The sequence below is a fragment of the Impatiens glandulifera genome, chromosome 1 (genome assembly GCF_907164915.1).
Source record: "Impatiens glandulifera chromosome 1, dImpGla2.1, whole genome shotgun sequence".
Lineage (NCBI taxonomy): Eukaryota > Viridiplantae > Streptophyta > Magnoliopsida > Ericales > Balsaminaceae > Impatiens > Impatiens glandulifera.
In genome coordinates, this window is record NC_061862.1 from 88,206,192 (window position 1) to 88,219,829 (window position 13,638).

At 30.0% G+C, this 13,638-nt stretch overlaps 1 protein-coding gene across 1 annotated transcript; it reads left to right on the forward strand.

The window, feature by feature from the left end:
• The first annotated feature begins 582 nt into the window (after window positions 1-582).
• On the forward strand, window positions 583-10,824 carry LOC124935458 (WAT1-related protein At2g39510-like). The gene is made up of 8 exons (XM_047475893.1): window positions 583-770; window positions 859-921; window positions 993-1,109; window positions 1,208-1,436; window positions 1,518-1,679; window positions 1,747-1,898; window positions 1,996-2,113; window positions 10,576-10,824. Exons 1-8 carry the CDS (start codon window positions 583-585, stop codon window positions 10,822-10,824), a joined length of 1,278 nt encoding a protein of 425 aa, XP_047331849.1.
• Window positions 10,825-13,638: the final 2,814 nt, after the last annotated feature.

Below are 13,638 nucleotides of genomic sequence, written 5' to 3' on the forward strand. Positions count from 1 at the left end.
TATATATATTTCAATGTGAAAAGTTATTCAAGTTTTAATTTTAAAAAGATATCACAATCTCGAGCAAAATTTTATTTTTGGTTGTTGACGTGAGAATCTAAATTATAATTTAGAATTGTTATGTTTAACTTTAAATAAGAACATATTACTTTTAGTTTTGTTTTCTTAAAAATATTATACATAAAATATTAATTTAATTTTAAAAGAAATCTTTTATCATTTAACTGATCGTGAATATAAGATTTAACATTATTTTATGAGAATCTGTTAATTCACGGTAATAATTAATTATTTAACATGAAGATATCAATAATAATTAATTAATTAACATGAGAATAATTAAGTATTGAACATGAGAAGAAATCAATTAAAATTTTAATATTACAATAATATAAATTGACAAGTTGAACTTTCTAAATACAACCAAAATAAATCTAATATTTTTACCTTTGTTAATTCTACCTCAATTCCATTTATCCAATCCTCTATACAAGGGTAAAAAATCATTTTTATTTTTTATTTTTATCTAATAGGTTTACCTAATAAATATTTGTACAATAATCAGGTAATTAAAAAGAAATTATGTGGTCATTTGCGAGATTACAAGCTATGATACCATGGGCAGGAGTGATTCTTGTTCAAGTTTTAGCTGCAACAAATTCCTTAATTACCAAAGCAGCATTGAACAAAGGAATGCAATTTGCGGTTTTTGCTCTTTATAGAAATATAATAGCTTCTGCATTCTTAATCCCTTTGCTATATTTTAGAAGGTATTAATTATTTTATGTCTATTTATAATTTATTAATCATTTTAAAAACTTTTCAACTAATTTAGAATTTATTATTTTTATTTGGCAGAAATTCAATACCCAGGATGAGTAGAAATGTGATGTGGAAAATCGTAATGCTAACCATTCTCGAGTAAGAATTGTCAACAATATTCATTTATCTTCTAATAGAAAATTCTGAAAATTTTAAAATTTATGGTACAGGCCTGTAATAGACCAAAATATCCTTTATGCTGGTTCAAAGATGACACCGGCTAGTTTCTCAACATGTCTTTCTGGGGTCACTCCATCACTCATATTTCTTCTAGCATGGAGTTTGGGGTATATATTTATTATTAAAGTGTTTATATAAAATGGGGTTTTAAGGGGTATTTTAGTCATTTTAAATAAATTTGGACAATTTAAATTGAATTGAATAGCATGGAACAAGTGAACTTCAAAGAGAGGCGTAGCCAGGCAAAGTTATTAGGAACCGTGATTGCAGCTGGTGGTGCTATTCTCATTTGCCTTTACAATGGACCAGCCATTGCTGTCTCTTCCAAATCTCAAACATCAACTACCCATGAAGGATTTACACAGAATTGGATTGAAGGTCCCGTGTTTGTCATCATCGCGAATGTCTCATATGTTGTTTATTGCGTTACCATGGTATATACAACATTTTGTTTATGATTATTTTCTCGATTTTGTTTAGGTCTTAAATTCGGTGGGTGAATTGTTTTCTTTCAGGGTAGTGTTCTTGTGGAGTATCCGTCTCCTCTAACAATAATATCGATAATATCGTTCTTAGGAGCAATTATGAATGTTGGAGTTGCTTTAGGGTTGGAGCTCAAGCATCCCGCTTCTTGGATGATCGGGTGGAATGTCATCTTTTTGGCATATGTCTACACTGTAAGTAATAATTATAAGTTGTTTAAGTGAAAAAATATTAACTTTAATGGTATTGTGAATTGCGTAGGGAATAATTGTTTCAGGAGTGATGGCATATATTATAAGTGCATTGACACAAATGAAAGGCCCGGTTTTTGTGGCAGCCTTTAGCCCAACATCAATGGTTCTTGTCATGGTTATTGGTTTCCTCGCACTAGGAGAAAGCATTCATGTTGGAAGGTTTTAAACTATTTTAATAGACTTCTTTTAAATTAATCCAAATTCAGACATAAAAAGTGTTTCTAACTTTTAATCATATCTATATTTTTCTAATCAGTTTAATAGGTACATTCTTCATTGTTGCGGGTTTGTTCACTCTACTTTGGGGGAAAAGTGGAACTCAACCGCCGCAATCTGAAGAGGAACCGCGGCGTGAAGAGCAAGAAATGGAAAGTGTAATTATGCCTAGTTCATAGTAATACATGTACATATAGATGTTTCTAGCAAAATAATGGATTAGATTCCTTGTTCTATTAGTATGTAGCATCTATATATATTCAAGTTAATAATAATAATAAATAATAAATCCCTTTGTATTTCATTTATAATCTCAATAAATGTTGTTTGATATGTTTCAAAATGATGTTATCATTATTAATTAACTAGGTATATAACATACCAAAAAAATATAAATAAAATTTTAAGACGTTAATCTTTATAATATAATTTATTGTAAAAAATGATTTAGATAATAGGAATAAATAATAATATAAATATTATAATAGAATTATGATATACATTTATGTTATTATATATATGAATTTATCGCCTGATTAATGAATTGGAGAAGAAAAATTTATAACATTTTAGACATGTTTTCTCAACCAATTTATTTTGTTATATCATTGGATTCATAATGTAAAGATCGTGACTTAATCTTCAAATTAAAATATAACTCTAAACTTAGAAATTAAGTAAAACTCGAATTGTTTGTCATTGCCGGCCTCATAAGCTTACTAAAGGGCATTTTGTCCGACCACGTGGTCAACCTCTTACCCTTTTTGTCGCTTATTGTATTCCGAAGTTTTAAGAATTTCTTTAGAGTTTGTAGAGAACTTCATAATGTAAAGATCGTTGGATTCATAATGTATAGATCATGAGTTAATTTTCAGACAAAAATATAACTCTAAACTTAAAAATTAAGTAAAACCCGAATTGTTTGTCATTGCTGGCCTCATATCCTTACTAAAGGGCATTTTACCCGAGCACGTGGTCAACCTCTTACCCTCTTTATCACTTATTGTATTTCGAAGCTCTAGGAATTTCTTTAGAGTTTGTAGAGAACTTTTTCACATGTTTGTAAATTCAAAAACTTTATTGTAAAACAAATTTGATTTTTACCGATTGTTTTTCTCTCTCGAGTATTAACTTTCGTAATTATAAATTGATCAGTCATTTTTCTTGTCATTGTTCATTGATAATATATTGATTGATCATTATTAATTTTCTATTTGAGCATTGTAAGAAAATTAAAATTTAATTTGAATTATGTTTAGCCATTGGCCGACTCAAGAACAATGGCCTCAGTTATGATTCTATAATTCTAACGGATATGGAACCTCTAAAGATGATAGTTTGAAAGTTCGGGGTAAAAACTACACCAATAAAGTTGTATGAATTCATAAAGACTTCATAGACAATATTTTTTTAAATTGCTTTAAGAATTAAATAAATAATATTTTGACTAAGAATATTGTGATAATGTTGTATAAACATACTTTTATATTATTTTCAATGTATACACACAAACTTTTCATTTTCATTGATATAAACAAACAATAGAAGATTATCATCTGATAAAGTATGAGTGTTATCAATTAGCATGAGGACATTGATAGTATAATTGTCTCCAAAAGTTGTCATTTTTTATCTTCTTTCACAATACTTGTTTTCATGGCTTCTTCATTCTTAATTTTTTGTGATGATTGAAATAAACATAAGTAATATTTTCTCCATCCATTATTATCTTTCATATGATACATTTTTATATGGTATATATAGTTCACTTTTATTGACCAAGAGGATAAAATACTTGAATAATATTAGAGATATGGATTATAAGAAATATATCAAATTGAGAATAACCAAAATGATTCATGTCCAATGTGAAGAACCAAGTCTATGCACGCACATATCACTATATCTATACGCTCATAAGAAACAAATAAATAAATATTACCTCATTAAATCTCTAGAGTAATAACTAAACAAATAGGTGGAAACATCATATCTCAAAAATATATTATAACAAATATACTATGATAAATCACCCATAAACTCAAGAAATATTTTAGCTTAATCAACTATGATACAACATAAGTAAGAAAAAAATATATGATATGACAAATATGGTTGACTAAATACTGCATTTTTCTAATAGAAACATTATTTCGAACTATTACAAGAGATGTCAAATAGAAAAGTTTTTGAATATGGGATGAGATACTTTCAATACACGACCAACTTAACTGAGAGCAACACTTTTCAATCGCATATAAGAATCTTTTCAATGAAATCTTACATCTTATTGAAAATTTGAGGAAAAAAATAGATTCAATAAAATATAAGCATCACTAAAATACATATAGTTAATTCAAATTTGCACTCATATATATACTACACTCACACTATCCCTTCAAACACATATAATTAATTCATTTTTTCCCTCAAATATACCACCATCACAATATCTCTTCAAATGTATATAATTCATTCAAATTTATACCCTCAAATACCATCATCACACTTTCGTCTCAAACACATATAATTTATTCAAATTTGTAGTCACATATATCACCATCACACTGTCCCCTAAAACACATATAATTTATTCAAATTTTTACTCACATATATCACTATCATAATATCCCCTCAAACACCTATAATTTATTCAAATTTTCACTCACATATAGGGGTGTAAATGAGCCGAGCCGTTTGGTCAAAGTTTGATTTGAGTTTAATCAAAATCGAATTCGAGTCAAGCTCAAGCCAATTCGTTTAAGATTCAAGCCAAATTTGAGCTTAGGTAAGACTCGCTTGATGGCTCGTCAAGCTTTTTCGAGCCTAATCGTATAACTGTTTTATATATTTTACTTTTTAATCAAACTTTGAAACATACCCATAAGACTATCTATGGGCTTATTGCTTATGGGCTTCCCTAAAATTTAATTATCCACAACCATATTTTCTGTCTTGTTTTCCAAATTCCAAATCCTCCTATGACTCTTTGAATGGTTTGATTGTCCTTAGTCATTTCCTGTTCAGATCCGTCTACAACAATTGTAGACCGAAAATTGGTTCTTTGTAGATTTTGATAGATGAAACTAGTTAGAAAAAAATATACTATAAAATTTTAAATTTTGGAATAGACTTTATCTTAACAAAATATCTAACCTACCCGACAATATTATTTTTGTTAATTATTATACAAAAATATTATATTTATTTAATATAACATAAAATATACATAGAGGTGAGAAATATTACTGATATTATAAGTATATATAAAAAATATCGTACCACAATATATCGAGAATATCAATTTTTTCGATATACCAAAAAAAGTAAAGTATGATATCTGTACCGAAATTTATGGTACGGTAAAAATATGAGATTTTCAATATTTTAGTATATCAAGATATACCAAAATAATATTTATAAATAAAAAAATATATATTATATAATACTTATAAGGAAATAAATAGATTTGATATGAATTTAATTATGGAAATATAATTTTTAAAAATCAAATCAAAATATAATTATATTGTAATATTATTTAATACATGCAATCTCAATATATTATATTTTATAAGATATAAAATTATTTTTTATTTCACTATAAAGTGTTTTTTTTTTCAAAATAAACCTAATGGAGTCCAATATATTTTCAAATTCATATCAAATACAACACACGACTTGAAAATATTCTTCTTTAGAAAATTCTAGACTTCCATTATGTTTTTCTAAATACTTATTCACATTTATACCCACATTACATATACCACCATCACATTAATTTAATTATAGAAACATAATTTTTGAAAATTAAATCAAAATATAGTTATATTGTAATATTATTTAATATATGCAATCTCAATGTATTATATTTTATAAGATACAAAACTATTTTTATTTCACTAGAAAGTGTTTTATTTTTCAAAATAAACCTAATTGAGTCTAATATATTTTCAAGTTCATCTCAAATACAATACACGACTTGAAAAAAAATTTCTTGAGAAAACTCTCGACTTGCATTATGTTTTTATAAATATAAGAAATTAATATATAAATATATTTAAATTCGAACCGAGCTCGATCCTATGATTATATGATTGATTCGAGTTTGAGCTTAATATTGAAAACTCGATTGAGCTCGAGCCAATAAAAAACGAGTCGAGCCGAACTCGTTTACACCCTACTCACATATACCATCATCACACTATCCTCTTAAACACTTATTCACATTTATACCCACATATACCACCACCACATTATTCCCTCAAACAAATATAATTCACTAAAATTTGCATTTACAAAATATTCAAACTCTAGTCTCAAATGTGGAAGGTGATCACTTTAATCATTAGACTAATTGTGATTGATGAGTATATATATATATATATATTTGTGTAACCTAATAAATATCAAATTTTTAATTTTTTTTTATAAAATTCACAAATAACATTTCACTTTTTACTAATAAGTTAAAATTATTTTATAACTATAAAAACACTTACACACGCCTCTTATCTCTAGATAAACCAACCATCAACCACCAATCTCAATCACACTTTCACACGCCTCTCTTATTTATCGAGAAACCAACCATCGACCTAAATCAACATATTATCTCTCGACAAACTAACCACAAATTCCAATGTTACCGGTCTTTTATTTATCGGTAAACCAATTACCAATCATAATCGACCTCTCATCTCGTAACCTCACACTTACATTTCTATGATCCCTCAGCAAACTAACCACCAATCACAATCAACCTCTAATCTCGTGACTTTATGATTCTTTATTACCAATATTTTTATCCCTTGACAAGCCAATCACCAATCATAATATTACCGGCCTCTTATTCCTCGGCAAACCAACTACAAATTCAAATCACACTTTCATACATCTCTTATTCCTCGATAACCCAACCACCAATCTTAATCACACTTTCACACACCTCTTATCACTCGACAAACCAACCACCAATCTCAATTGACCTCTAATTTTATCACCTCACAATAATTTATTACCGGTCTTTTATCCCTTAGCAAACCACACCACACCTCATCTCAATCACACTTTCACAAGTCTCTTATCCCTCGACAAACCAACCATCAAACTCAATCACAGTTTTACACGCCTCGTCCGTTAGTAAACCAACCACCAATTCCAATAATATTTTCACACGTCTCTTATCCCTCAACAAACCAACCACCAATCACATTTCTAAACGCCTCTTATTCTTCGGAAAGTCAACCACTAATCTCAATCACAGTTTCACATGCCTCTTATCCTATAACAAACCAACCACCAATCTCAATCGACCTCTAATCTTGTGACCTCGTTATCATTTATTACTGACCTCTTATCTCTCGACAAATCACATCTCAATCACACTTTCATATGTCTCTTATCCCTAAGAAAACAAACCACCAATCTCAATTAACATTTAACCTCGTCACATCACATTTTGGTCAATAAAATACTTGATTCATATTTTTTAACCACTCTCAATTGTTACCGACCTATTATCTCTTGACAAACCACATCCCAATCACACTTGGTTACAGGGTTATAATTATTTTGTTAGGCTGTAAGTTCAAAACATACATATAATATTTTTATTTTTATTTTTAATCATTTCAAATTTATGGACGGGTCAACTCACGATCCGACTTAAGTATCTATTTACTCTCACATATATATCCAAATTAAACACAACTCTCGATCCGACAAACCAAGCAAATTCAAATTAAACATTATTTTATATAGAGAGAGATTAGTTAGTTAAAAATTTGAACTTATATTGTTAATAATGCATAATCATAATAATAATAAAAAATAGGGTTCAATATATATCCATTTCGAAATGCTAAGCACTTAGCGAAATGCTAAGCACTTAGCGAAATGCTAAGCACTTAGCGAAACGTTAAACACTTAGCGAAATGCTAAGCACTTAGAGAAATGCTATGCACTTAGCGAAATGATAAACACTTAGCGAAATGATAAGCACTTAGAGAAACACTAAGACTTAGCTAAACGCTAAGCACTTAGCGAAACACTAAGCACTTAGCGAAACGGTAAGTCCTTAGCGAAACTTCCCTGAAACAAAACCCATATGATCCGAGATTATCTGCAAATATCATCATCGACATATATGAACCTATATGAACCAAAAATATGAACCAATATGAACCAAATAAGAACATGTTAAATCGAAGGATTTGAAATGAAGATCATGGAAACATGAACATAAATCGAATTAGGTTTGAAATGAATATCTTCTTCGACCTTCAAATCCTTAGAATCACCTTACCTGCATGCAAAATAGGTTTAGGGTTTGAAAAAAATGAAGACCGTGTAAATAAAAACAAAAATCGATTTAGGTTAGGGTGAAATAAAGATTAGGTAAATAAGAACATAAATCTGTATCTTCATAAGGACCGCTGCCTCCGTCGCCATAGCCGCCGCCTCCGTCGCCGTGAAAGAGAGAACAAGAGAAGAGAGAATGAAAATGAAAGAAATGAAAAAATTAGAGTATTTATACTAAACCTAATCCAATTAGCGAAACGCTAAGTCCCTTAGCGTTTCGCTACAAGGGTAATTTCGTCAAAAAAAAGACCACGAACGCAATAAAAATATATTTTGCCACCAGGTCAAATAACCTCATCTTTGAGGTCATTTTGTCAAATTTCTCGTTGGATTTTGAGTTCATATTTTATTAGAGTTTATATATTGCAATGGGCTTTAAACTTTTATTAGGCTTAGTAGTATTAGTTTATTCTTTTTGACTTTTGATGTACTCTATAAATAGAGACATTGCAACTTAGGTTTACTTGGACCATTATTCAATGGAAAATCAATAGAATTGATGACTCTCTGAGGAGGTAAACATTGTTGGTCGAACCTCGTTATATCTTGTGTTCTCTATTATATTTTATATTTTTATTTCTATATCTTCTTTTATTGTGTGTTTAGATTAAATTTTTTTTAACCGGATATGAGTTTTTGATACATTCTGAACAAATAACTATGTCCACCACCACAACATAAGCATTACATGACAAGGTAACTATTGTTCTATAGTTTTACATTTGTTAGGACTTTTGATGTAAAATCTTTATTTATTATAGTCAAAATCCAACACTAAATCTAGGATATTAAGTGAGTGTCTTTACATATAAAGGTGGATTTTAAAATATGTTGAGTGTCTTTACATATAAAGGTGGATTTTAAAATATGTTTATACTTTTTTTTATTATTTGTCAATAAGAGCTAAAAAAAAATTTGAATTATACATTTTAAACAATATATATTTTTATCTAAAATTAAATTTGATAAAAATAAAGGAGGATTATTTTATTAATTAATTAATTTGATTATTAAAAAAATTAAGTAAAGATAATTTTTTTGCTATTCTAGATCAAAATAACAAAAACAAAAATGACTAAAGTGCAGTTCCTATACTGTTTTCTATAATGAAAAGTTATGCATGTGATGTGATAATAAATTATTTGTAAGTAATTAAATAACCCAAAAGATCAAACACTCTAAAGGTGAGGCAATATTTCTTTTAAGTGGTGGCAACTAAAATTATTATTATTTGGGTTTTTTTTTTCAAGTTGTGTCAACTAATTCATTCATTACTCTTATTAATCCTTTTGATGAGGTTAAATTAGAAGACTATATTTTTATTTATCTATATTTATATGTGATTACCTAAAATTTTGTAATCGAAAATATCGGTTAAGATATCAATCATACTGAATACTTACCATATACCGTGATTTACCGTTTATATCGAAAAAAAGACACATACTCTCATCTTATAAAAGTCATAATTGTACCCTCGTAGAAGAGATAGAAGGAGAAATTTGATCAAATGACCTCAAAAGAGGGTTATTCCCAAAAATAACTTCCATGTCTTCATTTTTTATATTTAACATTTTTTTAAAATTTGAACAGTTTTACCCTTACTATTTTTTTTAATCCTATAACCCCATTCTCACTTTTATTTCCCTTTTTCTTCCCCCCACGACCGTGACTCTTCCCCAGCCCTCCCCCAGACGCCCACGCCCAAGCCCTAACTCCCCCAACTACACCATCCCCGACTCCCCCCCGACATTCTCTATAGGAAGACGCGCAACCCCTCGAGCCCCGATGATAGACAAGACGCTTCCAGCCCGACTCCTCGACGATTGCCAAGCCCCGGACGCTTCCAGCCTGACTCCCCGATGTTCGCCCAACATATCTTAGGTTAGTTTGACTACTCGTCCCTTTCTTGCATGTTGAGTATGAAAGGTTTTAGGGTTTTAAGGTTTTAGTTTAGGTTTTAGGGTATGAAATGCTGAGAATGGTATATAGTTTGAAATGTTGAGAGTGTTTATGAATGTTTTGTGAATATTTGGTATATGTTTTGCTTATTCTGAATGGTTTGTGAATTTGTTTCAATTGCGTGGCCATTGCGTGGCACGCCAACTCAATTGCGTGGCACGCCAACTCAATTGCGTGGCACACCAACTCAATTGTGTGGCACGCAATTGAATTGCGTGGTATGCAAATGCAATTTTCCTAGTTTTTGTCTGACATTGTGTATTTGATATTAATTAACCCAACTGTTTCTTTGCAGATGGCACCAACTGAAACCATTATTAATAGTTTTACTGGCCGTGTTTCATGGAAATCCACCGGCCCTAGCTTGACAAAGATAAAGGAGAGGTTTACTCACCATGATCTTTTGGATAGGGCTTTGCAGACCCAATTCCATTATCTATTCAAAGCCCCGACATTATTTTTTTTCAGGAACCATATTTCATCAGATGCTTATCAGAAAAATCAGCTCAAATTCGAAGGAGATAAGGTTCTTGATCAATGGTGAGGAGGTCTGCTCCCACATCCCATGCCCTAATGATAATAAATATTGATTGTATATCTATTCATAACAAATATTGATTGTATATCTATTCATAACAAAAATTGATTATATAGATAACAAAAATTGATTGTATATCTATTCATAACAAAAATTGATTGTATCTATTCATAACAAAATGTATATCTATTCAATTTAGATTACGGGTCTACAATTTGGTGAAATAACCTTACTGCCCATTTCTTTCTCCAAAAATTCATTTGTTTGGTGACCACATTTGATACATCCAATGAGGTAGTAAGGTATTCCAAATGCATAATAGTAAAAACACCACAGTCCCCAGTTTTGGTTGTCTTTGGGACTGTTGGGTGTGGTATTATAGAATATGACATCTTCTCCAATCTCGACCGACCTCTCATCTCGAGACTTTACTTTCATTTCGATCAACCAACCCACTCCTCACATATTTTACAATAAACAAACTAACTTACTTATCCTCACTTCGACTGACCAACCATCTCATTCACATTTATCCACCCTAACTGGACCTCTCATATCGTGACCTTAAACTTTCACTTTGGTAATTACCAATATCTTTTACCCTCACTTTGGTCCACTAATCTCCATTCGACCTCTCATTGTATTTCATACTCACTTTGACCAACCAACTAACTTATTCCATATTTTTATCCACCAATCTAAATCGACCTCTCATCTCGAGACTTTAATTTCATTTTGGTCAAACAACCCATCTCCTCACATATTTTATAATAAACAAACCGACTTACTTATCCTCACTTCGACTGACCATCCACCTCATTTCACATTTATCCACCCTAATCGGACATCTCATATCGTGACCTTAAACTTTCACTTTGGTACATTACCAATCTATTTTATCTTCACTTTGGCCCACCAATCCCCATTCGACCTCTCATTGTGTGGCATACTCACTTCGACTAACCAACCATCTCATTCAATATTTTTATCCACCAATCTCAATTGACCTCTCATTTCGAGACTTTACTTTCACTTCGATCAACCAACCCACTCCTCACATATTTTATAATAAACAACCCGACTTACTTATCCTTACTTCGACTAACTAACAATCTCATTCCATATTTTTGTCCAACTCAAAAGACCTATAATCTCATGAACTTACATTTTCACTTCGGTTAAATCAACAAACTCCAAACCTTCTCAATTTCATCGCATATTTTAACCATCAATATCATTTTACATTCAAATATCTTCTCACTTCGATAAACCAATGCTCTTATTTCACATATTAACCATCAAGGATTTGAACCATGGTCTCTGTTATGTGGTACGAACACTTCAACCACTAGATCATTTAAGATTGTTAATTTATATTTATAATTTTGTGTATGCATATATAATTTATATAAATAACAATTAAAAAAAATACTTATATATATATATGAGAAATTATTGGGAGATGGATTTTTGAGAGGGAATGAGAAATGGAATGACGAAAAAATCTCTCCATTTTCTCTTAACTCATATTTTTTCATTTTTCCCAACAATGAGGTGATACCACGTTATTCTCGCTCATTCCCACTTTTAAATTCTCTCCTTATCACCCATCATATATACGGTTAATGTTGATTTTTTTAATATTGTTTTAAATAAATTTATAATTATTAATTTTATTTATTATTTTTTATTATACTCATACCCATTAAATTATGGTCGAGTTTATGATAAAAATCTGACCCAAGTATTCATTTTATCACACATAAGTATCCAAATTAACCATGTGCCTTAACCCGACAATCCGAGCACTTTAAATTTAAATATTATTTTTTTTTTGGAAAAATAGCTTAGCGCAATTTTATTAAAAAACTCAAAAGTGGGAGAAATTGTCAAAATTAAATCTAGACAATCTATAGCTTTGATTTAAGGATGATAAACAACGACCCTAGAGTATCTAATTAGAAACAAACAAACAAAGATTACAGTAACAAACAACAAAAGCATACAAGACCTACAAATTTAAAATTCTAATTCTATTGTGAGCTTCCTCTTTGACTACTCTTACTCTGTTTTATAATCCCAATCTGCATTCCTCAAAACCCAGTATGCATTCTTCAAATTCCAGCGATTATATTTACGTCGCATCCTCACATCTAGGCTTGATTATTGGTGATTGAACTGTTGCATATAATGATGTTTGTTTGTGAGCTGTGTTTACATCATTCCCTTGGATTATATTTGCTTTAGTTGAGCCAACACTCATTTGATAAAATAAGTTTTGTTTCAGTATTTTAGAAACTTCACAATTACCTGCGCATTCATTGACTTCAACTTTGTCTGAGTTATTTCGATCTACTTTCATAGTCTCCTATTCACTTTCCTCCACTATTTTTCTATCACTTTCATCTTCTAATTTTCCATTACTTTCATCCCCTAATTCTTCACATTTTTCTTCCTCTAATTCTTCTTTATTTTCATTCTCTAATTATTCTTATTCTTTATCTGATACTTCATCTTCTCTTTCTTCTGACTTTTCATCTTCTCATTCCTCTCAATCTTCCACATTTTCATCCTCTACCTCTTCATCTTTAGTTTTATCTATATGCTTCCATTTCTTGATTCTTCAGTTTCATTTTTCTGGGCTTTCTCATTTTGCTCCTGAACTTTTAGGTTTTCTTTCTGCTCTTAAACTTTCAGGATTTCCTGTTGTTATTCAATTACTTTTGCACATTTATTACTGAAATTTTCAAAAGTATTATAGAATGCACATCTATTTGGCCTCAATTCGTATAAAATATCCATGACTGTGGGCTTACATCT

Excerpts from the sequence above, each read along its gene's own strand:
- LOC124935458 (XM_047475893.1), top strand. The coding sequence starts at position 583 with ATGTGGTCATTTGCGAGATTACAAGCTATGATACCATGGGCAGGAGTG. Across the intron at positions 1,110-1,207 it reads CTTCTAGCATGGAGTTTGGG|CATGGAACAAGTGAACTTCA; the intron begins GTATATATTTAT and ends TGAATTGAATAG. Across the intron at positions 2,114-10,575 it reads AAGAGCAAGAAATGGAAAGT|ATGGCACCAACTGAAACCAT; the intron begins GTAATTATGCCT and ends GTTTCTTTGCAG.